Genomic DNA, 25,582 nt, shown 5'->3' on the forward strand with positions numbered 1-25,582 from the left:
CTTCTCCTCGTTGGTTCCAGAACATTCTGCTGGTGCAGAGACAGATGATGGTGAGAGAGGGAGATTTAGAGGAATTCCAGAAGGCCCTGAAAAGCTACACAGACTCCACGACCAACCAGAGCAACAACCTCCAGTCAGTCTCCCAATCCTCAAAACATTTTTACATTTTGACACACTCAGAATACGTTCGCTGTCAAACATCTGTCCATGCCACACATCTGTATGTATCTACAGTTTTATCAAACAACATTGTACCAGCGACACGACTGGCAGTCATGTCAGCAATCACGACCCAGGATGCAAAATATGTGTTGCTACGCTAATGAATTTTTAGAGGCATTATTCCAGTTGCTCTGTGAAGCATCTGTCAGTAATTCTGTTTGAATAAGTAGCTGTCATTCTCACACTCCCCTGACCAAACCATCAGAGCGCTGAACCTGCCTCTCAACTATAATTACACACACACACACAGCCCCTCTTCTTTTTCCTTCAGCTTGTCAGAACAAATGTGTATTTCTCTAAGTGAGAAAAGAAACTACACATAATGATCATTAAACACGACTCCTTTCTCTTGCTACTCTCTTCTCCGTGTGTCCGTGGTTTGGCACCTCTACAAAGGAACTGAGTCTCTCTCGGCTGTAAATTGTAATTTGATGTGTGTGAAAATGAGGTAGAAAGATAACAAAAGAAACCTCTTATGGAGAAGACTGGAGCCATGTATTAAGAGATATCCCAGTTGTCATTACGTTTGGAGCTGTAGATATTAAACTCATGCCAAAGTTATTAAGTTTGGAACTGTACGTATTCTAGTAAGGCCAAAGTTTTTTTGTTAAAATTTTGTTTTCCGGATAATGTCCGGGACACTTCATTTCAATTCACAGTTGAACTGTTTTCAGAATAAATGTCATGTTTTCCTAGGGAAGTGATGTCAGTGGTAACTAAGTGACTCTTGCATGATCAGAGATGTCAGAACGTTTTGTTGGCAAGTCGGTTACTCACCTGTCCTGTTGGACTTCAGGTGCTTTTTTCTCCCATTGTCTAGCCTGGGGGACTCACTGCCTGTGAAAAACCAAGAGGCATTACCATAATCCCAAGGGGTCAGAGTGTGTGTAATGTAGATGTTAAGTGTATGACATTTCAAACGTAGTGGAGGATAGGAAATTCAGATATTGTTCTCCTATTGCTCTCATGTTTTTCTCATATTTTTTACTGGGTTTGGTCTCATCTAAGCAGCGAGGAAGAGATTGCACCTTAACTGTAGTGTCATGTTTCTGAAATATGATTTCCTAATCTCATTAATTCTCCCTGCTGCTGTTTGTAGTGTAGCAGCTAAATTGTGTTACAGCTGTGTGGTTGGTGAATACAGAGAGAAAGAAATAACACAACATGTTGGAGAAAAAGAACCCTGAAAACCACTGATTTCACACAAAAAGAAAGAAGCAAACAGAAATTTGAGGCTGTCATTGCCTTATGAGTCCAGACCGTGGTCTCAGGTTCATTTCCCTGGTACATAATGTAATCTCTCACTCAGCTCCTGCCAACAGACCTGTCACAACAAGCTCCTCCCACACACTGGACTCTGATTTACAGTACAGCTGCCAGGAACAAGTCCATGAGCTCTCTCTCTCTCTCTCTCTCTCTCTCTCGCTCTGTCTCTCTCTCTCGCTCTCTCTCTCACTCTCTCTTTCAGTGTGTCCATCCAGAAGCTCCCAGAGAAATCTTGCTACATAATGTATGAGTTTTGGCAAGACCGCATCTCCTGGATGAGGTGGGTGTGTGTGTGTGTGAGCGTATGTGTGTGTGTATGTGTTTGTGTGCATGTGTGCGTGCGTGCGTGTTTGCGTGAGTGTATGTGTGAGTGTATCACTGTACCCAGATAGACTGTTGACACTCAGATACAATGAGCTGGTACAAGTCATTTCCTCACACACAGACACACACACACACAGCTGTTTTCCCATTGTGTTGTATTCTATAATTAATACTGAGAATATGATTAATGATATGAGAATATGTTTTATACCTGCACAATGTATGAAATATGAGTGTATTTAAAAAAGAAAAGAATCTGAAATTTGCATAAAACTCACTGTAGATTCAATAGCTCTGCATCACCACATGTCTCATCCATTCAGTCAGGGAAGGAATTATGTCGCCTTTACTGAATGTTATCTTTAAATGCATCTAACCCATTACATCAGTCACTCACCAAATACTTATTCTGTTAACTATCGGACTATTCATCTAACTCTGGAATTACATACTGGAATAATAAGAGAATGGACAGCAACAAGAGTTTTAACCCCTCTTTCTTTCTCTCTCTCTCTCTTTCTCTCTCTCTCTCTGTCTCTCTCTCTCTCTCTCTCCAGCTATCTGCAGTCTGAGGCCAGTAAGACTTTCCAGCGTTGCATTATAGACATGCTGGAGGATCCAGAGCTGGTCTCCACCATGCTACTGCCAGGTACAGAGTGTGTGTGTGTGTGTGTGTGTGCGTGTGAGTGTGTGTGTGTGTGTGAGTCTGTGTGAGTGTGTGTGTGTGCGAGTGTGTATGTGTGTGAGTGTGTGTGGGTGTGAGTGTGTGTGTGAGAGTGAGTGTGAGTGTATGTGTGTGTGTGAGTGTGAGTGTGTGTGCCAGTGTGTGTGTGTGTGTGCATATATGCAGGCACACATCTGTTGAAAAACTCAATCAAGTAAGTAAAGCCGTTAATACTGAAGCAGCGTCATCGTTCCCTGTAGAAACAGCCTGTCAGGAGCGGACATGAGAGTGACGTGTCCATGACTGATTTGATTAAGACCTATATATCACTGCTGTATGAATGTCATGGAGGTTCAGGTTTCTGCGGTGACTTATCTCTGTAGGTGGAGGTGTTGGCGGATGCGTCACTGAACTGATATTCTCTTTTAATCCTCACTCAGTTCCGTGACTTGTTTTCTGGCCTTGAGTCTACAGCCAGAGCCTACATGAAAGTCATAATCATCACTTTAGCATGAAAAAAATCAAACCTTGAATCAGTGGGAATTTGAATGTTTTCAGACTTCCTACTATAGCAATTTTTTTTGCATCGCTATTAACTCTCTTTCCTTTTCTTTTTCAGCTTCTTGGTGGATTATGACAAATAACTAACGGCAGTGATGCTATAGGCACTGTCCTTGTCAACCCTTCATTATTTCACAATCTTACCCTGCCCCCCCAGCCCCCCCCCCCCCCCCCAACTCAGAAATACAATGTCTTTAAACCATACACTGCCCCGAGGTAGACATCCAATGTCAACCTTAGCCCATTAAAATACAGAGACACTGTTCCTCAACCCAGCAGTATCTCTCTACCTTACCTCACTCCAGTCCAGATACAAAACATTAACGAATACAGAAACCCAAAGTCTCTCAACCCTACAGCAGTCAGAAGTCTCACTCTAAAAACCCAAAGTCTCTCAACCCTACAGCAGTCAGAAGTCTCACTCTAAACCCAAAGTCTCTCAACCCTACAGCAGTCAGAAGTCTCACTCTAAAAACCCAAAGTCTCTCAACCCTACAGCAGTCAGAAGTCTCACTCTAAACCCAAAGTCTCTCAACCCTACAGCAGTCAGAAGTCTCACTCTAAACCCAAAGTCTCTCAACCCTACAGCAGTCAGAAGTCTCACTCTAAACCCAAAGTCTCTAAAACCCTACAGCAGTCAGAAGTCCCACTCTAAAAACCCAAAGTCTCTCAACCCTACAGCAGTCAGAAGTCTCACTCTAAACCCAAAGTCTCTAAAACCCTACAGCAGTCAGAAGTCTCACTCTAAAAACCCAAAGTCTCTCAACCCTACAGCAGTCAGAAGTCTCACTCTAAACACAAAGTCTCTCAACCCTACAGCAGTCAGAAGTCTCACTCTAAACCCAAAGTCTCTCAACCCTACAGCAGTCAGAAGTCTCACTCTAAACCCAAAGTCTCTCAACCCTACAGCAGTCAGAAGTCTCACTCTAAACCCAAAGTCTCTCAACCCTACAGCAGTCAGAAGTCTCACTCTAAAAACCCAAAGTCTCTCAACCCCACAGCAGTCAGAAGTCTCACTCTAAACCCAAAGTCTCTCAACCCTACAGCAGTCAGAAGTCTCACTCTAAAAACCCAAAGTCTCTCAACCCTACAGCAGTCAGAAGTCTCACTCTAAAAACCCAAAGTCTCTCAACCCTACAGCAGTCAGAAGTCTCACTCTAAACCCAAAGTCTCTAAAACCCTACAGCAGTCAGAAGTCTCACTCTAAAAACCCAAAGTCTCTCAACCCTACAGCAGTCAGAAGTCTCACTCTAAACACAAAGTCTCTCAACCCTACAGCAGTCAGAAGTCTCACTCTAAAAACCCAAAGTCTCTAAAACCCTACAGCAGTCAGAAGTCTCACTCTAAACACAAAGTCTCTCAACCCTACAGCAGTCAGAAGTCTCACTCTAAAAACCCAAAGTCTCTAAAACCCTACAGCAGTCAGAAGTCTCACTCTAAACCCAAAGTCTCTCAACCCTACAGCAGTCAGAAGTCTCACTCTAAAAACCCACCATCAACTTTGTCCTCCTACGACACAGCAGCGAAGTATTAACTCTACTCCACTCCTCTGCACAAACACCTTAACTCTACCCCCACTCCTCTACACAAACACCTTAACTCTACCCCTACTCCTCTACACAAACACCTTAACTCTACCCCCACTCCTCTACACAAACACCTTAACTCTACCCCCACTCCTCTACACAAACACCTTAACTCTACCCCCACTCTTCTACACAAACACATCAACCCCAAACTGGAAGCTCTAATCAATGTGTGTATATTAATTCAGCCCTAAAAGACATTAAATGAATGTCTTTAAAACAACTCTTACATCCCCCCCCACACACACACACAATCCCAACTCCCCAACACTGTCCCTGAGCCCAGGATCAATTCATAGATAAAGAACAAAAATGAACTCTTCAAGCAAGCATGGTTATAATCTTTTCTCTGGCATGTATAGAAAATCAGAGAATCAAAGCCTTTTTTTTTTGGTCCCGTGCTGATGCCAGTAGTGATGCGTTTGAAGCAGGGGAGACTTTGAAGAAAACACTGTGCTTGCTAATTAGGAGATGTAAATTCTCACTAGAAAAAAATCATATCCTACTAGTAAAAATAAAATTATATATATATATATATATATACGTATGTATATTTGTGTAAAAAAAAAACACTACAGATCCTTTTACTGACTTAGTGTTTGCTTCTCTGGGTAAAGTTTAAAGAGAATAACAAGCATAGTAGATTAACCTTGCATGTGTATGAACTTTCTTTCTTTGCCTCGTTTCTGACATAGTTAGTTTTCATGGCTTGCTGAGGAAAGTTATTTCTCTAAATAAAAGGGGGAAATGTGTGATGTACAGATTATAGTTGTTCTTTCCACTGGAACTTAAAGTAGATGTCAGAACTATGTACCTCCTTCCAGTGTTAAGCTTAAGTCTTCAAACCTTTTTGTGTTTTTTTTTTTAATTCTCATCTTAAATAATAATTTGCTTGTCTCTGGATGATCTCTTGCCTGATTCCTGTTGGTTTAAGAACATAGAGCTTGTGCTAACCTGATCTAACCAGATATAATAATGAATTTCATGTGATTTATCAAGTCCATTGTATCTATTCATTGTCATGAAACATAAAGAAATAAAGCTTGAAGGGTGGTTTGGGTAGAACTTGGTGAAGTTGTTTTATCATTGTGTCTTCACTTCCTCACTCTCTTTTTTGCCCCCAATTGAAGTTTTAATCAGCTATCCTGCTGTTTGCAGACATGAGCTTTTTTAGCTTAGGCTTCCGAAGTGTCTTTGAAATCTTCTTTCTTTTTTGTACAATTTCACAAACATAAAAAGGAGGCAAAAAATATTTTACTGTTGAACAACAGGGTTTCAGAAACTTTGACACTTATCTGAGGGAGAAAAAATAGTCATAGAATTAAAAATTGTATTTTCCCACCGTACATTCAGGGGAAAAAAGAACACCAAAAATCCCCCTTCTTTCCGACACTCAGATAATTTTCTTTCTGTCTCCCCTCTCTCTCTGTCTCTGTCTTTGTCTCTCTCTCTCTCTCTCTCTCTCTCTCTCTGTGTGTGTGTGTGTGTCTGTGTCCAGAACAGTCTTACCCTTATTCACCTCTAGCTTTCAGCGAACTCATTACGGCTCTGCAGATGCAGAGAAATCCTAAAGAAAAGCAGGACACTGATTCCCTCTGTGTCACAGACCCACTGTCCATATGACAACAGGGTTAATTGGTGTATGAGCCACTGTCACTGGGTGCAGCTCCATATCATTACACGTTAGCTCCTCGATCCTGGTTTCGGCAACTGTTTATTATGATTACGGACCAGAGATTGAAGGTTAATCAATTTATGAAGGAATATATGACTGAGAGAAGGGATGAAATGAATGTTTAATCACTAAATGTGTCTTAATTTACAAGACATTATGTAGGCGAGATATCATAGAAATGTAGATTAGAAGCAGTGCGTGTGTATGTGTGTGTGTGTGTGTTTATGAGGGGCCACAAGAGGCTGTGAATAAAATGAACGTCATCATGGCATGGAAACACAGAGGCAGTGAGCCAATTTATTTGTCAGACCACTGGCCTCTCTGGAACTGTTTGATTTAGCTCTGAAGATACAGTTCTGTTATCTATCTGTGGTTTAACATAAATTACACACACACAGATACAGATGTACCAAATGAGACTTCTGCTTCCCTAGCTGAAAAATAAGAGAAAATGAATATGAGATGACATGCATATATAATCTCTCCCTGGATGAAGATTTGATGTCATATTTGTGACATATTATGGTGCGCTATGACTTAGTGAATACTATTTTGTTAAAGCTGTTGCAGTTTTGTGCGTACGTGTGTGTGTGTAAAATATTCCCTGGGCACACACTGCAGTGAATAGGTCTATTAGAAGTCTTCTATTCAAGCTGACCTTGTCATTTTAATTCTCAGAGAAACAGCCAGGGAAAAATCAGAGAAGACCAGAGAGAGAAAAGCTGCTGTAGCACTCTTATTTCCTCTGTCTTTTCCTCTCTGTTATTCCTTTCTTTCCTCTGTTTTCCCCCTTTCCTTCACATCCTGTCTTCAAGGCCTCCCATGGACACCTCAAGCAGTTTTGTGTCAAACAAATAAGTTAATGTAAAAATTTGAAAATGACTCATAACTGTATTATGCCTGACCTCCCTCGCTTTGTTTCTTTTTTCTTGCTTTATTTATTTATTTATTTTTGCACAAACTCTAGGAGAAAGAGATAAGCTCTCTCTGCTGGAGTCTGCTGTTTGAGCACATCTGCAGAGATAAAGAAAGTGAGACAGCACAACATGCTCCTCATCATCTAGAATTTTCTTGAAAATGCATTATTTGTTATTTGTGATATTTCACAAGCTGTACAGCATCTCAGAATTCATAGAGTTTATATAACTATGTACTCATTGTTAGGAGAAGAAATGTTGTGCTCTCAACCCGCACCTATCTACATGAATAAGCACTGGTGGTCTAGGGAAATACAAGAACTAATCAAGACCACGCCCCTAACCTTGTACCACCCTTTGTGTTGTGTATAACATGTAAGTATGCCTGTCTATATGTGTGTGTGAGTTAACTAGAGAGATGCTTGGAGGACTACATGGCCAAACCTGGGCAATACAGGTGTCATCTCCAGACGGCTGATCCAGGGCACTGTGATGTCCATGCATCTCGCCCAAGCAATATCATTCAGTTTATTTCAACGAAATAATGAAACCAAAAGACTTTAGACAACAAAAACTGAGTGTCCAAAGGGACTATCAAAAGGGAGTATGGAACACTATATATCAAAATGGAGTTCGCAGCAAACTATTTAAAGAGTCCTCTCTCTCCTGTGAGAGCTTGCCAAACCTCTCCTTAAAGAGACTCAACACCCAGGTAGGCAGCATCCTCCAGCATCTCCTGTGTTAGTCAGTGCCTTTCCTCACTCTACTACTACCATATCCTAACACACATATCTATATCCATATTTATATGTATGTGTGTATCTGTCTATATATGTATATGTACACCCTAAACTCAGACATTTATATAACCTTACAATTTACATAATCTGTTTATAAATATAAATCTATTTAAACATATATAACTCATAAATAGTGTATAGTCAGATATTTACATATAGAACTGCTTTATAATTGGAGTGTGCAGTTATTACTATAAGTCACAGTGAGCATGGTCTAAACATGGGTGGCCAGTGTAGTGTTTGCACTGTCTCAAACATGGCTCCATTTCCATGGTTTTCATTCACCACGGTTCTGTGAGTGTAAAGAGCTTATTGATGAAAGAGGCAGAGGGAGAGTGGCAAGAATCATCTGTACCAACGGACGAATTTCGTACACACAAAGCTACATCCAGTGGAATGACACGTGCCACAGAACAGCAGTGGTGGGCAGACCGGTACATCAGAACACACAGCTCCTCAGTCTTTATCAGGGACAGGTTACAGCAGCACAGGGCCGGCGCAAACCTTCTGTCCAGGTGCGAGATTACACAAACCCCCCCGCCCCAACCCCCACCTAAAAACTTGACTCGTCGTGTCTTGGCTGCAGCAAATCTTGCGATTACACCTTCATAATCCGCTCGTATTCCTGTGTGATTCTCAATGGATATTAAAGCCTGTGCAGACCGTCTTTCCTGAGACACTGTGGAGGTCAGGTATGTTTTTATCAACTTTGCTATTTGTAGATGGAATTGTCAGAAACACTTGGCATGTGATGGCATTTATTATGAACTGTCCAATGGCAGTTAGATATTTTGAAGAGAATATGCCATTAAATGTAAATGTAAATCTCTGTGATCACACACACACACTATGAACAATGAGAGGTGAATTTGTCCTCTGCATTTAACCCATCCAACACACCAGTAGTGAACACACACACCAGACGCACGAGCAATGGGCAGCATTCCTTGCGCCCAGGGAGCATTGGGGTTAAGTGCCTTGCTCAAGGGCACACAGCCGGAACCCCCCTTAAGACTGGGCCCGTGTGCGTCTGCATCCCATGGACCCCTATAGTGCTGGCCCTGCAGCAGCAGACCACTGCACCAGGTTAACCTTCTGTCAGCTAAAAACACAAACACGCGTGTGATTGCCCACACCAGACATCTGAGAAGCTGGAAACAGTCACTTGGTTCGGCCCATCCTCATTCCTGCTGAGTCATACCGATGCCAGAGTGGAGAGTTTGCAGATGTGTCAAGTACCATCCCAGCTGGCGTTAAGCACGCAGGCTGGGGGCGCTGATGTAAGGGCGTGGGGACAGTTTTCCCCTGATACCAACTGTCAAACTTTGACACCGACCAGGTGTGTCTCTGCATGGTTGCAGTGACACACTACGTCTCAAAGCAAGTATCATCTCAGAATTGTTCCAGGGACATGACAGCAAGTTCGTTTCTCTGAATGGTCTGTGTAGTCATCAGACCTTTAGCCAGTAGAGGACCTTTGTGATGAAAGGGGACAGGCAGTAGCAGCAGCTGCTTGATGGTGTCACATGGGCACAGGGCGGCATCCAAAAGGAGCATTTCCAACATGATGCTGAACCCGTGTTCCAAAGAACCCAGGCTGGCTGGGGGATGAGGGGGGTCGGTCCTGGTTTTGGACAGGTTTACTTAATAAACAGGACGCTGAGTGAAGAAACTCAATATAACAGGTACGTAAACCGCAACCTGTCAAACATTACAGGGTTTGTTTTTTTATTTTTGGGTATGGAACTGAATCATTGTGCTTCGTTTTGGTGAAAAAAAAAAAAAATTGAGATTCAAATAAATAATTTCCCATACAGGGTATATTTGACTCCTTGTAGTCCAATCACACTTAATCTCTGATTAGCTGTCTGTCTCCACTGAACCGGCAGTGCCATACACGCCCCCTCGCCTAATCCTTTAGTGTGTGTGTGTGCACGGGTGCATTTGTGTGTGCGTTTGTGTGTGGGTAATCATTACAGCACTCAGAAGATTCTCTCTCTCTCTCTCTCTCTGTGCTTTTGGTTGATTAAAAAGCTAAATGGGATTTTTCCAGTTTGTGAACTCATCATGTGCTGAAGCCAGAGAGGGTTCCTGTTGAGCAGAAGCGAAGCAGAAAAGTCTAAAATGACCAACTCAAATGATGTGTTGTGAATTGCTGCCTAGAATTCTACAGCCCAAAGCATATTCTTGACCTAATTATGCATTTATTTTCATTTTTTCATCGTTAATCCATTTTTACTCAGATTCAGTTGAATGAGAAGAAGACTGGAACACAAATTTGTCTTTCTAATCTCTCCAGTCATATGTTATTGCCAAGAGTCTGGTGAATAAAAAATGGATTTGGCTTAGAGAATGAATAGCAAAAGATATATCCAGTGTGTGTGTGTGTGTGTGTGTGTGTGTGTGTGTGTTAAGAGAGGTGACACTTTGCTTCTGATAGGACAAGAGTAAGCATTCCACTGCACGACAACCAATCAAATGCCACAGAGAGCCAAACAAACACCACTGTACAATAAGCCTAGTAAGATATTTCTTAGGAGAGAGTTGAGAGCATTTGTTGAAGTCGCTGACACAAGGGAAAATCTCTAATGAAAAATAAAAGGCTCCCGCCTGTGTCTTTCGTTGCTTTAGGCATGCTTCGCAGAGATGAAGAGGAAAGACGCTTGCATTGCTGGGTTTCTGAAAACAAATAAGAAGAAAAATAAATAAATAACCTGAGCTGCCTTTATGTTCTGATCCCGCATCAACCTCTAGCCATCTTCCCAAGCACAGCCTCAAACACAAACACCACATGCCTGGATCCGAGTCAACTCTCTTCAACTGATATAATGTTCCACTGACGGATGAAGCAGGGAATTGGGAGGGGGGCTGACTACACAGTTTTACTTTCATCTCCACTCAATATCACACACTGCGTTGGCGGAACAATGTTCTTCCTAACCTCAAATGCATTTTATCACAGATTTATTCCTGTGAAAAGATACTCATTTCATTTTATCTTTTTGCTTTTCCATATTCAAAGTCCGTTTGTCTTCAACCAAAACGCCAAGATATTTGTAGGATATAAACATCCCAGTTTGGCACCAGTCAGACCACAGATATGCGGGTCTATGGTAATGGCACCAGGAACTCTGAAAAATGGCAAGTATTTAGTGCTATTTTCACCCAAGACTAGGTCAGTTACTGACTGTTGTCAAAAAGAGAAAGATTCTCTATAGTTCGCTGCTCAACTCAGGCAAATGAAATTATACTAGTGTCATCCACATATGAATCTTATATTTGTTTAAAGAGGCGCTGCCCATACAAATGGTGAAAAGTAGTGGGCCTAAAATGGAACCTTGAAGTACCCCTTTTGGTACTGTTTAAAATCTAGGACTGCAGACCATTAGATACATTGGATGCTGAGTCTTTTAAGATCAGTCATTCTGAAACCATCTACAGCAAACAGTATGGTCTAAACAAGTGGTAGACTAGGCAATAATCCACACAGTCAAAAGATTTAATTCAATTTTTCAATTCTTAGTCATATCCATTGTATCCTACTAATGGATAGTGTATGAAGTATTGCAATACAGCAATATTACGATATTTAATCATTTGGATAACATTATGGAAGTCCTGCATTGGCTTATTACTAAGACTGACTGTGTCAACTCAAATTTGCAAAAGGGCTGAGCAAAATGTTCACTCTGAATGCCAGGTATCTTTAAAAGAACCAGAGAGCAAAGGATGGATAGACTAGATGAGGAGGGCCGTGGGAGTTCAGAGAGGAGAGAATGGGTAGGATAGATGAGGAAGGCCGTAGGAGTTCAGAGAGGAGAGAATGGATAGACTAGATGAGGAAGGCCGTAGGAGTTCAGAGGAGAGGATGGATAGACCAGATCAGGAAGGCTGTAGGAGTTCAGAGAGGAGAGGATGGATAGACCAGATGAGGAAGGCTGTAGGAGTTCAGAGAGGAGAGAATGGGTAGACTAGATGAGGAGGGCCGTAGGAGTTCAGAGAGGAGAGAATGGGTAGACTAGATGAGGAAGGCCGTAGGAGTTCAGAGAGGAGAGAATGGGTAGACTAGATGAGGAAGGCTGTAGGAGTTCAGAGAGGAGAGAATGGGTAGACCAGATGAGGAAGGATGTAGGAGTTCAGAGGAGAGAATGGATAGACTAGATGAGGAAGGCTGTAGGAGTTCAGAGGAGAGAAAGGGTAGACTAGATGAAGAAGGCCATAGGAGTTCAGAGGAGAGAATGGATAGACTAGATGAGGAAGGCCGTAGGAGTTCAGAGAGGAGAGAATGGGTAGACTAGATGAGGAGGGCTGTAGGAGTTCAGAGGAGAGGATGGATAGACCAGATGAGGAAGGCTGTAGGAGTTCAGAGAGGAGAGGATGGATAGACCAGATGAGGAAGGCTGTAGGAGTTCAGAGAGGAGAGAATGGGTAGACCAGATGAGGAAGGCCGTAGGAGTTCAGAGAGGAGAGAATGGGTAGACTAGATGAGGAGGGCTGTAGGAGTTCAGAGAGGAGAGAATGGGTAGACTAGATGAGGAAGACTGTAGGAGTTCAGAGGAGAGAATGGGTAGACTAGATGAGGAAGGCCGTAGGAATTCAGAGAGGCAGCCACCTGCCTCTAACATTATTCTATTAGAGGAACAATCAATTGTTCATGATCACTCTGTGTGATCAGCAGTGTCCTGCATCCCATTTCAAACTCTGCTGGAAATCATCCCTCGGCAAATTCCAACTCACAGAGAACATCAGCTGAAACACAGCTAGTGGAAGGAAACTGGTTTTATGGCTTAGAATTCTGAGGACATGGATTCAAAACTCTTGAAACCATTTCATGAGGTTTTTCGACCCCGCAATTTGTTGTGCTGTACTGTGGTTATTCACTTGATTCAGTCATTTTAAAGTGACCATGAGGAGTTGAGCTGTGTGAGAGCAGAGGAGATAAGACGAATGTAATTGGAAATTGTTTAGACCCACGGGCACTGCACTGTACTAGCAAATGTTCAAAATGCAAATGTGGTTATTTTTTTTTTTTAACTTAGTCGCCGTTTCAGTTTTTTTTAATCGTTTGCCTAGTTTAATTAGCACATGTTAGAATTACGTGGAATTTGTCTATCGTCGTACAGTTTTAATGACTGTGTTCCATCGTTCCCCATATGGTATTATATTTTTAACAAGTTACATTTGCCAACCGAGCTCTGCAGCGGCGTGTATCGGGGAGAGCGGAATCTGGCACAGTTTTATCCATATTTCTACGTACAGTAAATTGAAGAACTGTTTCCTTTTAGAGAAATCGTGGAGAGGGAGAGACAAAGACTGAGTGGATATCGAGACCACACATACAATCACTTTATCTTTCACATTTGGAACATTTCCAGTTTCTATATGCACTTTCCGCTGGGCTTCTTGATACGGGTCAAACAGCATTTTAGAGCAACAGCGTTACGCCGATCGTGTTACGATTAATAAGGTTATATAAATTAGACTAATGTGTTTTGTGCCCAATGGCCTACTTTCAAGACCGTCAGATGTTCAGAATATGATACGATCCGAATTAAACTATAAATGTTCGCAGGACACTATGCAGCCGGACGGCAAAGGCTAAGCTTATATTAGACGTGGAAAAAATGTTACTTTGATGCAAAATTACTTAAGGAACCCATTAAAACAAGTGTAGGAAATGAAGTTGCCAGTGGTACCTTTGTCTTCTCTCGTTCGCAAAAATATTATTGCTTTGTTAAAAAAAAAGTTTCGGGACCTGTGCCTTTTTTTTTACTCCTATATTTATTTATTTATTATTATTTGTTTGTTTATTTTGAGAGGGCTTCATTACAAAGCCCAGTACGCACAAAGATCCAAAAATATGAATAGGAGAACTGCGATCTCGCGCTCTAATCAGGCAACAAAAATAAAACTTCTGCGAATCACTGACTTTCCGATTGTTTGTGCTGATTAGCTGTCCAAACTGAATTACTAAAGGAGGGTCCATCCACAGAAACTAGGAGCATACAGCGACCTGGCAGAAATCTAAGGCATGGATAAGCGGCGCCACCTGCTGGTAAAATTCAGTATTAAATATCCGTTATCCGTTTATCCGAAACTCGAGGCATTTCGGGCCTGCCTCGACTGTTAGAGCCTTGTAAATATTTATGGTTCCCTCTCTCCGAGACTTTGAATTATATATCGCAGATTAAGAGTGCTTGGCTGAATTAACTGAATTTTAATGAACATTCACACACACTCCATATAAAAGGTGAGACTGAGCTGTAAGGAGAAGGAAAATGAATAAACATAATTTACATAATGATGTTTAAATTAGCTCATCAAAAGTTTCGGTGGTGTGTACAATTTTTGATATTGCCAGATACGCAACTTTTTATCTAAATCGACATATTCCGTTAAATTTCAGAATTTCATAATAATCCATCTTCGCATTTTTTGTCAAGTCAAAACAGATACCCGTTAAAGAATAACAACACAGCCAAATAGCATTTATTCCTTTATTTAAATTCTCTAGGTCATACCAAGACTCCTTTTCCGAACAAGAGTTGTGAAGGGAGAAAAGTGTTAAAGAACATTGTGGCTCACAAAATAAAGATATTCATTTTCTCATATTCTTATTTTTACAGATAACTCTTTTTATAATGAAAAAATAATGAATTAATTCCATCTTGTAACAAATGAGAAAAAAAGGTAGTTGATGAAAGACATCAAAGCTAAGAGAAAAAAATTGTTTTTGTTTTTGTTTTTTTTTTTTTACTTTTTTTTTGTTTTTGTTTTTACTTTTTTCTCTCAAAATGCAACAGAGGCATTAAATCTATATACATACAATGTACTCAATATACTCCTGAGACTTAGATTTGTTTTGACTCACAACATACACATGTACCAGGAAACTGACCATGCTATATGAGCTACCAAAACCTGGTTTTGATGGATCCCTAAATAAAGACAGTTTTCATTAAAAATAATTTAATTCATCACTTAAAACCCTTAGGATATGCAACCAATGAGTCCTCCAATGGCTGAGGTGTCAAGCTGTTCAAAGTAGATGGTAAAAGCATAATGATTGGTGGCCCCTCAGAACCAGGTTCTAGTAGCTGTGCTTTTTAGAGGCTATAAACTGATAGTCCATTCAAGTCTGGTCTGATTCAGTTCTGTTCTTATCATTTTTTCCTGTAATAGTTTCATTTGTGCTTGGCAGCGCTGAGTTGTTCCTCACTGTGTCCTGAAGACTGCTTTTGTGTATCTCACAGCACGGGAATGAAAATCCTCAAGCCTATGTAACACTACACACTTTCAGCAGTGAAAACTTTGGTGACACACAACTGCATTTGACACCTGTCTGTATCATTTTATATTGCTCTGATACAATACAAATACTTTAAATGGCAATTAACAAAAATTAATTGTTTAAGATTTCGGACCCTTTTACAAACAGACACAAATACACACACTCAAGGTCTTTAGAAATTAGTGGAAGCAATGGGATGGACGACATAGAACAGTCACTGTGAGTTGTGGTCAGCCCTGGAAACAGACATCGGGATTGCTGTAAATTATTTCCATAATGCAGAAGGTTATAGATGGACCTTATGTAAAATGTGTCGAGACGAAAGCTTCTTGTTTGAAGAGAAGAAAGCGGGAGGAAAGGCCTGAGAGTTTCATCCGATTGTCTGCCTGTCCAAATGGTATTGCAAAGTCTTTGAGTCAAAAAAGTACCATTTCATCCGTTTACTGTTGCAATGTCTTTCTACTTTCTACCTCTATAGAGTCGTGAGTTTTTTGGACTTTCAGTCTATCAGAAGTCCATTTCTTCTTTTCATTCCCATTTCCCATTCTCTTTTTCCTAAACTCTATCCATTGTGACTCATCAGTGTCTTTTCCGCCTCTTCCATTTTCTTTTAAAGACGCCCGTGGCTTTATCCTCTACTAGTGTCTGCTCACATTTCTTTGTCCATTTTTCTCCATTCTGTCTCCCTCTCCTCTCTCTTTCTCTCTCTCTCTTTCCGGCTGCTCTTAGTGTCCGTTGCTCTCGGGGGTGGAGGAGGCCGGTGTGGGTGGGGTGGAGGCGCGGGAGGTGCTGGAGGTTTTCTCCAGGCCTGGGCTGGGAGCGGGGGCGCTGTCGGGGGTTTTGGCCAGACTGCGGATGCCCAGGGCGGTGACGGGTTTGGGCTGGGCCTGCAGGCCAGGGCTGCAGATGAGGTGGTGACGCTCCCAGTCTTTATGCTGACAAAATGAACCGCAGTACCGAGCCGCGTTACAGCCGCTACAGGTCTCACTAGCTTTACGCCCGCAGTTCCAACAGCACTGCAGAGAGAGACAGAGAGAGAGAGAGACAGAGAGAGAGAGAGAAAAGGGGGGGGGGTTTAGAACTCTGGTTGCTGTCCTCCATTCTCATTGTAATTTAGTATGTAATCCCAGATAACACAGTCTCAATTATGTGATTTCGGAAAAAGACAGACTTTTTACTTCAGACTTGGAATGTAGATTGGGCAAGCATGTCTGGGATTATATGTGATAAAAGGTAATAAATTCAAAATGCTTTGAGAGAGAGCCAAGCTCCTCCAGAGTGGTATGTCAGACCCAGTCTGACATAATGAAGCTTTCTCTGTCAGAAAGAATCACCATGCATTGCCTAAACGCCACCACTGACTAACACAGACTCCCTGTGAGGGCATGTGTACGTGCTGTGTTTGTGTGTGTGTGTGTGTGTGTACTTTATGTGTGTGTACTTTATGTGTATGTGTGAGTATGTGTGTTTTATGTGTGTGTGTGTGTGTGTATACACCTCACTAGAGTCCTCTTGTTCATTGATGACCTGTATGGCATCTTCGGTGGCTTTCCTCTTGGCCTCGGCCAGAGTTTTTTCCATCTTGGCCCTCTCTGCAGTGATCATCTCAAAGGCTTTCTGTTCGGCTTCAGCCACTGCCTTCTGTACCTCATCCATGGCCTGTCTCTTCACCTCGTTCACTGCCTCCTCTGTACGGGTCACACAGACAAACCCACCGATCAGCAAACGCTTACATTCTCCTCTACTCCGGCATAGCCTCCGTCATTTGCTCTGCTAAAGCGGTCACTGCCTGTTTCATGACGGCCGGTAAGACGTGATCAAACTGAGGAACAGGTGTGAGGGCACTGGGCTAAGGTAGGGAGGACACAAACATATATCCCAGGGTGCACCTGTGTTCCTGCTCTTACCCGCTTTCCTCCAGATCTCATCAGGCACGTAACCGGTGCCAGCTCGTGCAGGGAGCTCTCTCTGTGCATCTGAGAGAGAGAAAGTGAGAGAGAAAGCACGAGAGAGAGAGAGAGAGAGAGAGAAACATTACAGATGGCCGTATGGGGAGAGAGCCAGAACTCAGCTCTCAGATGGTGCGCTCTCCTTCTGGACACAGCCTGGACAGGCCTATACAACACCTGCTCCATCAGCAGGCTAACACACACACACACACACACACACACACACACACACACACACACACACACACACACACTCACACCATGATACACTCTGGTCTGTTCAACAGAGCGCAGTTCACTTAGCCCTCAGCCAAAGCAGTCATACTTCTTTCTACCACAAGAGGGCAGTAATTTTATACCATTCATATGGACTCTGCTAATTTTACCATCAAACTTGGGTAAGCTGTTCTAAATCATACAAAGCTGATTTTGATTCAAAGATTTGTTGGTAAGTCCTTTAGTGTATTTAAAGTGAACTGGACAAAGTGGACCAAATGACTCACTGCTAGAGAATCCAAATGAACTAACTGAGAACAGTGAGTGACTAACTAACCAGAGTTGACTGCTTCAGCAGGCAGAGGGCTGTGTGTCTTTGAGAAGGGCAGGATGCCCGGTGCCACTCCACCCTTGCGGCTGTCATCGTGTTGGCTGGAGCGGCGTCTCCAGTAGTTGAGCTCCTCTCTGTCTGACTCCTGACAACGCCGCAGAACATTCACGGAACGCCGCGTCTTCTCCACCATATCCACAATACAGTTCAGCACCTGTAAACACACACACACACATACACAGACATGTTTTACTGCCTTACATGTAAAAACTCATACATACACTCACAGACACGTTTTAGTTCATCACTTACAAACACACACACACACACACACACAGTTATGCTTCATTTCATTACCTATAACCACACTCACACACACACAGAGGCATATTTTAGTACCAGGAAGCCATAACTGGATCTTGAAGAGAAGCTTGAAGAGAAGCTTTTCTAGAAATGTATCTTAAGAACCAGGCCTTGACATTGGGTATTTGTTTACATTCCTGTCCTAATTTATAAAAGGTCCAGTCAGGAACACTCTGTGTAATCATCTGACCAATCAGCAAAGAGACAGTAAAAACAGGGCTTATGTGCCTTCAGCTCCAGAACCTCCACAACCAGACAGAGCAAAGCAGTGATCTAAATCTAACATTTTAACATTTATTTTTGGGGCCCTGGCCATAGCACAGGGATGTAGAATCTAAACCAGGGTTTTATGGTCCAGTTGTGATTAGAAACTGTGACTCTCTTACGTGGTCTAAATGTCTCCATTCCTCTGCCCACTCTCTCTCTGTCAGTCTATGGTCCACTGGTTCCTCCCGGTAGCCTCCGTTAGTGCCTGATTGAAATAAAGTACAGCTAAAGAACATTGTTTCACTTACAGAAGAACGGCTCAAGATTACTGTGCCCAATGGTCACCATGACAACAGCACCGTAGGGAGCAATGCAAAATACTTCAAATAAATCATGCTTAAATAACATTTTAATGAATGTGGTGATTAATCGCTTAGAAGCACAGAGAGAGAGCGAGAGAGAGCGAGTGAGAGAGAGAGAGATGAGGTAAAGAAAGGGAAAGAGAGAGAAGAGAGAAGCAGATTGTCTGATGAAAAACAACACTGCGGTGGGACCACAACACTCAAATTCACATCTGGAACTCAGCTGTCAGTGTCCACCTCCCAATGACTCCACACACACACACACACACACACACACAGTGACATTCCTTCAGGGAGCCGCTCTGGCTGAGTTGAGTGGACTGCTTCTAAACAAAATGGAGCCTGGATAAGTGGAAGTGACAACAGACTCTCTCTCTCTCTCTCTCACACACACACACACACACACACACACAGAACCTAGCAGACAGACACACACACATACACACACACCACACATCTTCTAGCACCAGTGTCAGGCTGCTTCTGATTGTGGTCAAGTTCAAAACCCCCCTGCCCTGAAAACCCCTCGAGTCTGAAACCATTTGCCATCATGTGCTGTCAAGCTCTTTAGCCTGTCTGTTTATTTACAGTGACGGAGTCATGAACTACAGCACTAAGTAATCACACCAACCAAATCACCGGTGGAAACCCAAACAGGCCGGGACGGTGTGTGTGTGTGTGTGCGTGCATGAGAGAGACACAGACAGAGAGATAAGGAGAAGAGAGAGTCAGAGAGAGAGAGAGAGAGAGGGAAGGAGACAGAGGAAGACAGAGAGAGGATGGAGGGAGGGTTAACCTGGCAGCCGTGGTCTGTCTTTCAGGTCTCTGAGCTCCAGTACCCTGTGGGGGTCTCTGTACAGGTGTGGTGTAGCAATCTCCTCTATGGCATAGTGCTGGAGGGGTGGAGGCGTGGGGTGGATCTGGGCGGGCAACGGGACCGGGTGGGCGGGACTGTGTCTGGGGGCTGGGCTGATGGTGCAAATACGTTTGGCCGGGGGTTCCAAAGGGGCGGGGGGTCGCTCATGGAAACCATTCTCTTTCCCTCTGATGAGAGAATATACAAACTAATAAGACACGAGGAAAAAAAAAACACAAGCAAAGAGAGAACTCTTTCTCCATAAGGTCCTTGAGAGCTCAGCTAGTAGAGGACTATCACAGTCACATAAATGTGTATGAACGCTTGAGATCTGGTAGAGACACACTTATAGAGATGTTTGTGTGTGTGTGCATGGGCCTCTGTGTGTGTGTGTGTAAGTATGTGTGTGGATGTGTGTGTGTGTGTGTGTGTGTGTGTGTGTGTGTGTGTGTGTGTGTGTGTGTGCGCGCACGCGAGTGTGTTTGATATTTGTACTTGTGTATTGTGTACCTGTGTATTATATCTGTGTATGTATTTGTGTCTGTGTGTGTAATCTGATGATGAGTGATACTCATGTAGATGTATATGTGCATGTTTGTGTGTTCGCATGGGCCCTGTATGTAAGCATGTGTGTCTAAGTATGTGTGTATGTAAGCATACGTGTGTATGTGCGTATGCATGTGTCTGTCAGAGAGAGAGAGTCCCAGACCTGGCGGGGCTATGTCTCTTGGCGTTGTCACCGGTCTCCAGCAGTAGTTCGGTGGAGTCTGCGGGGGAGGGGGCTGCGGTGCTGAGCAGAAGGTGCTCGTGTTGGGACAGGTACTGGGCTGGAGTCTGCTTGGCTGCTCGGGCACAGTGCAACAGTTCTCTCTGCAGCAGTGGCAAATTAGCCTGAAATACACACACACACAAAAACATCAGACCAAACCTCATACAAACATCTCAGAAATGTCAAGGGAACACCAAAACAACATTGCTTAAACAGACCTGATGGTGTTCTTGGACACGCAACGAGCAAATCAAAGAAATTAAACACTTGACATGAAAGAGATGCTACAGAAATGGAAAAAAAAAAAAAAAAAAAAAAAAACCTCTGCAGCAATTCCACTCAAACCTCCCACGCATACTCATTAAGTTCTCTTTAAATCTTCAGATGGATGTGAAAAGTTTACAGTAACACGATAACAGTTTCATATTGACCCCATAGTAAGGCTGCGGTTTAATTTAAATTCAACCGAACGCTGAAAATCTGCTTAGAGAAGCCTCGGAAGAGAAGCTAGGGGAGCAATTTTGTCTGGGAAAAGTTAGAGAAGCATTATGCCCACGCCTGGTGTGAGGCAGCTCCCAGCCAGCAAGGAGTTTGTCTCAGAAGGCGCTTTGTCTGTGAATGCTTCGACTCAGTAGAGTCTGTTTAATGTGTCCGGCCGATCTGTCTGTCATCGTTGGCCCAGACAGCGTTTTGCTAAGATCGCCAGGCAAAAAAACACGCTAAATCATTTGTATAAAAACAGTCTGACAGCAAAGAAACAGAGGAAAACAGCCAGGAGACGACTGGATGGCCTACAAACAGATCCAAAGCATTCCAAACACAAATGCCTCACATAACATCAGAATGCACTGTTTTATAAACACTAAAATGTTGGATGTTTCTACAGAAATAGCCCTGAAATCACAAGCTGCTCTGCAGCCTTTATAAATGCAGGACTCTAAGAGTAGACAACAATAATAATATTATTCATTTTTGCATGCATTTCTTTTGAAACAGAAATTCCAATGTACAGTTCCTAATTTTAGTATTCTATCTGAACTCAAGACAACACACATGCATACACACATGCACACACATATGCAAAATGTCTGTCTTTCTTAATGAAGTCCAGACTTTCCTCTAAGCATAATTATCCCTCTCTCTCTCTCTCTCTCTCTCTCTCTCTCTCTCTCTCTCTCTCTCTCTCGTTCTTCTCCTCTGTAGGACCCAATCGGCACATATGTTGTCTGTCATTCAGATGTTTTTCTTTTTTCTAAGCAGGCATATGAACCGGACGCCTGTGTTAATCTGCATTGGAGTCCATATGTCGCCCAGGAACCATAAAAGAGCTGGGATAGTTTACAGTCATGTTTCACACTTCCGAGCACTCTGGATATGTCTCAAATAGATCCACCAATGAGAGAGGGAAAAAAAATCAAAAACCCAGGGCACGCACACCAAGTAACTGTCATAAATTAGAGTAAAGGGGAAAAAAAGAGAAGTCTGCCTGTCTCTCTCTCTCTCTCTCTCTCTCTCCCTTTCACCCACTCGTCCCTCTCTCAGGGACAGCTTTAAAGTTGGTAGAGTATTTTTTTTTCCATGAAGTGTCTCAGTCTCTCGCAGCCACAATGACAAAACCAGACCTCAGTGAGATTCAAGGAGCTAGTCCCTGAAAAGCAAGCAACTAATCAGTCTTCCATTTCATACACTATCAAATGAAGCCTTTTCGCAAAAGTGCTCTTCACAGTGTATTAGGGGGGACAGCTTTTGTTCTTCCTTCACTTCTTCTCTTTCATCATCTTTCTCTGCTAATTACAGGCAGTGCTCTTGAATAACACTGTTGAAGCAGACTTCAAATGTAAAAAAGGGTCAGCTACTTTCAAGTCGGTCACCTGCGTTTTTCAATAGATCACACATGACTATTCATTAGAAATGTTTTTTTTGTGGTCAGTCTGTCAATAGTTTAATAAAGAAATATAACTTCAACACAGAGAGAACTTGAGGGAGAGAGTGTTAGCCAAAAAGCAGAGGTCTGGGCGAAAATCTAGCCGACACTGGTGGTTTGAGTAATATTCAGATTTAGCTGTGCAGAGAGACACTTTTGGACTCAACTCTCTGTCTCCTGACAGTTCACAGCCTCAAGTTACACACAAGTTAGACTCCAGTTACTTTTTAGATCCAGCACGCAAAAAGCAGAAGAGAGAGCTGGACAGAGGGAGGAATAAAAAGTATAAATGGAGAGATAACAGACAAGTGTAGTATTACAGAGTAAGAGTACAGAGAGATAACAGACGAGTGTAGTACTACAAAGTAAGAGTACAGAGAGATAACAGACAAGTGTAGTACTACAAAGTAAGAGTACAGAGAGATAACAGACGAGTGTAGTACTACAAAGTAAGAGTACAGAGAGATAACAGACGAGTGTAGTATTACAGAGTAAGAGTACAGAGAGATAACAGACAAGTGTAGTACAACAAAGTAAGAGTACAGAGAGATAACGGACGAGTGTAGTACTACAAAGTAAGAGTACAGAGAGATAACAGACGAGTGCAGTACTACAAAGTAAGAGTACAGAGAGATAACAGACGAGTGTAGTATTACAGAGTAAGAGTACAGAGAGATAACAGACGAGTGTAGTACTACAAAGTAAGAGTACAGAGAGATAACAGACAAGTGTAGTTTTACAGAGTAAGAGTACAGAGAGATAACAGACGAGTGTAGTATTACAGAGTAAGAGTACAGAGAGATAACAGACAAGTGTAGTACTACAAAGTAAGAGTACAGAGAGATAACAGACAAGTAAAGTACATAAAAGAATGAGAGACAATGAGAGAAACAAACATGAATGACTGAATGCTAGAGAGAAACAGACGTGGAAGGTCTGTGTGGATGGATGCTTAATAGAGGAACAGACTATTTGGGAGAAAGGCTAAAGGTTTTTAACCAGAGATAGTGAGAGAAGAGAGGGATGGACTCTTTTATTACCTTCAAGAAGGGGATGACAAACGGCCTCAAGGGGAAATTTGTGGCCTCCTGCAGTCTGGAATGAAACTCTTCGATGGTAACGGTGGAATTCTGTGGAAGAGAAAGGAAAGGATCACAACTAATTCAGAAACATAAATGAAAGCTACTCTGTCCGTGGGAGTTAGTCTGTTCCGGGAAGGTCTGGTTGACGGAAATGTTGGCCCTTCTCTGGGTTTTGTGCTTTCACGTGTATCTATCTGAATTATTACTGATTCTGAGGGGACCTGGTATTAATTTAATAACCAAAATTTTCTCATTTTCTGAGTCCAGAACGGCCAGAGTCCATCATGAAAAAACGGGGAGGGTGTGTTCGTACCACCAGGGCCAGCACCAGGCTGCGGACGCTTTCTCCGATCTCAGGTGAGATGTCATTTCCAAACTGCTGCAGTGTGGTCAGGAAACGCTTCAATTTACTCAGCTGTCTCGCCCCGCATGTGGCCGGCAGCTGCTGATTGGCCAATGAAGACGAGGAGGAAGAGGATGGCCCATTGCTATAGCGCTGAGGAGGCGAGGGGATTGCATTAAGTGTGGGTGGGGAATGGTTGATCCCATTGGTTACTGGACAGAGAGAGAGAGAGAGGTCAAATATGAGTCATGGAATGCAGTTCCAAAGATCGGCACTAGGTATTCATCATGAAATCTACTGTACAGTAGAGAGATGGGTTAAAGAATAAGAGTTCCCATTAGTTTATCTGAGATATCTGTGTGTGTTTGTGTGTATTGTGTGTGCGTGTGTGTGTATGTGTATGTGACATGCATGCTGTATGCAGGTGTAGGGTAGTATGGGAAAGGGTATGACTGCATGCACTCACAGGCTGTGCTAGAGAAGGCTGCAGGCCTGGGGCCACTGGGGTTAACCGAGGGCAGAGGGGGCATGGCAGAGACGGGCGGTCTGGAGTGACTCTTTACATCCACAGGAGAACCGGGCATGGCAGGAAGCTTCTTCTCTCCACTGACTGAAAGAAGCAGAGCGAGAGAGAGAGAGAGAGAGAGAGACAGGGAAAGAGACAGGGGGAGAGAGAGAGAGAGAAAGAGAGAGAGAGAGAGAGAGAGATCCCTGTTATTTTTAACATTAGAAAAGGTCTCAGTCTCTGTTGCTCTGAGGAGTCTGTGTGAAATGTGACATGGTCCTCACAATACACAATTCTTTTCCTGAAGAGTCTGTGTAAAACGCAGAACAGTCCTCACAATACACAGTGCCTGATATTGGGAAACCAGTATTTTTTTAGGAATCAGAAAAAAACCCACTAAATGTCCAAAACACAGTCTGCGCACACACCTATTTAACATCACTGTGTCCAAGGAAACAACACTCGCAGCAAAAACAACACATTACAGTTCTACAAAAACCAACAGTAACATTTTTACTTCAGTGCCACATGGCTATTTTAGAAATTAATAGCTGTCATAGCACAACTCCTTTCCAGCCAACAGTTTCCCTCAACACATTTTAACTTGGGGGGGGGGGGGGTAAGCTTAAGGCTGGGTTTTGTCACCTAAAGACACAGGCCCCCCCCCCCCCCTCGCCCCAGCTCAGCCCAGAGTCCTGACGGAGAGCAGATGTCTGTGTGGTTTGTGTTAGAAGTTCGTGGAGCTACGGCACAGCTGAAGTGCAAATGAAGCGTCTTTTGTCGGTGGAGAAGAATCGGCTGTTATTGAGCCCGCTACAGAAGGGCCCGCGGTTTCACGCTTGCTAACAAGCCCACAAAAGCTACCGAGGGCACGATGCAACCTTCTCAAAACACTCGCTGCTCCTGAATGGACCACCGGTCGGGGGGTGTGGCGGGGGGGGGTTGAGTCCCATCAGAACAGCCCCCTTGTATCCATTTGGAGTTTATTAGATGTCTAAAAAATGCTTTTAGAAGAGAAGCTAATAGACAGCGAGAGATTTAACTGTCAGAGGTCACAGGGGTGATTCTTACTAAGACTGCTTTGAGTTTTTGAGGTCAGGGGTCAGGGGAGGATCGGGGTTGGGGGTGTGGGGGTGGAGGGGGGTGCACTTTAATGCGCCCATTTAAAGTAGGTTTTGTCCACAGTTTTATTCATTGAGTGTAACAGTCTGAATGCAGTAGTTCTATAGGTTGAATCACTCTGTATTGTAATTGGCCACTTAACAATAAAGAAATGGGGCTGCTTTTAATGCGATTGTAAGTGGCGTAAAACTGTCACACATTCACAATTACACCAGCAGACACACAGCAGAGGGAAACCGACAGAGCC

At 42.9% G+C, this 25,582-nt stretch overlaps 2 protein-coding genes across 2 annotated transcripts in view; one reads left to right on the forward strand and one right to left on the reverse strand.

Annotated features, from left to right (window-relative positions):
* The window catches only part of necab3 (N-terminal EF-hand calcium binding protein 3), a 42,764-nt gene extending 39,640 nt beyond the window's left edge, over nucleotides 1-3,124 (forward strand). The window contains exons 10-13 of the mRNA XM_030778575.1: nucleotides 21-133; nucleotides 1,691-1,768; nucleotides 2,370-2,461; nucleotides 3,096-3,124. Coding sequence (XP_030634435.1) covers nucleotides 21-133; nucleotides 1,691-1,768; nucleotides 2,370-2,461; nucleotides 3,096-3,124 — 312 coding nt within the window. The remainder of the gene's footprint in view (nucleotides 1-20; nucleotides 134-1,690; nucleotides 1,769-2,369; nucleotides 2,462-3,095) is intronic.
* Nucleotides 3,125-16,026: 12,902 nt separating this feature from the next.
* cbfa2t2 (CBFA2/RUNX1 partner transcriptional co-repressor 2) lies at nucleotides 16,027-24,319 on the reverse strand. The gene is made up of 10 exons (XM_030777487.1): nucleotides 24,175-24,319; nucleotides 23,679-23,920; nucleotides 23,324-23,413; nucleotides 20,300-20,481; nucleotides 19,531-19,778; nucleotides 18,552-18,637; nucleotides 17,809-18,016; nucleotides 17,214-17,282; nucleotides 16,804-16,994; nucleotides 16,027-16,322 (listed from the first exon to the last, which is right to left on the reverse strand). Exons 1-10 carry the CDS (start codon nucleotides 24,290-24,292, stop codon nucleotides 16,032-16,034), a joined length of 1,725 nt encoding a protein of 574 aa, XP_030633347.1. The 5' UTR covers nucleotides 24,293-24,319; the 3' UTR covers nucleotides 16,027-16,031.
* Between the last annotated feature and the right edge of the window lie 1,263 nt (nucleotides 24,320-25,582).

Source organism: Chanos chanos, chromosome 6, assembly GCF_902362185.1.
Source record: "Chanos chanos chromosome 6, fChaCha1.1, whole genome shotgun sequence".
Taxonomy (NCBI): Eukaryota; Metazoa; Chordata; class Actinopteri; order Gonorynchiformes; family Chanidae; genus Chanos; species Chanos chanos.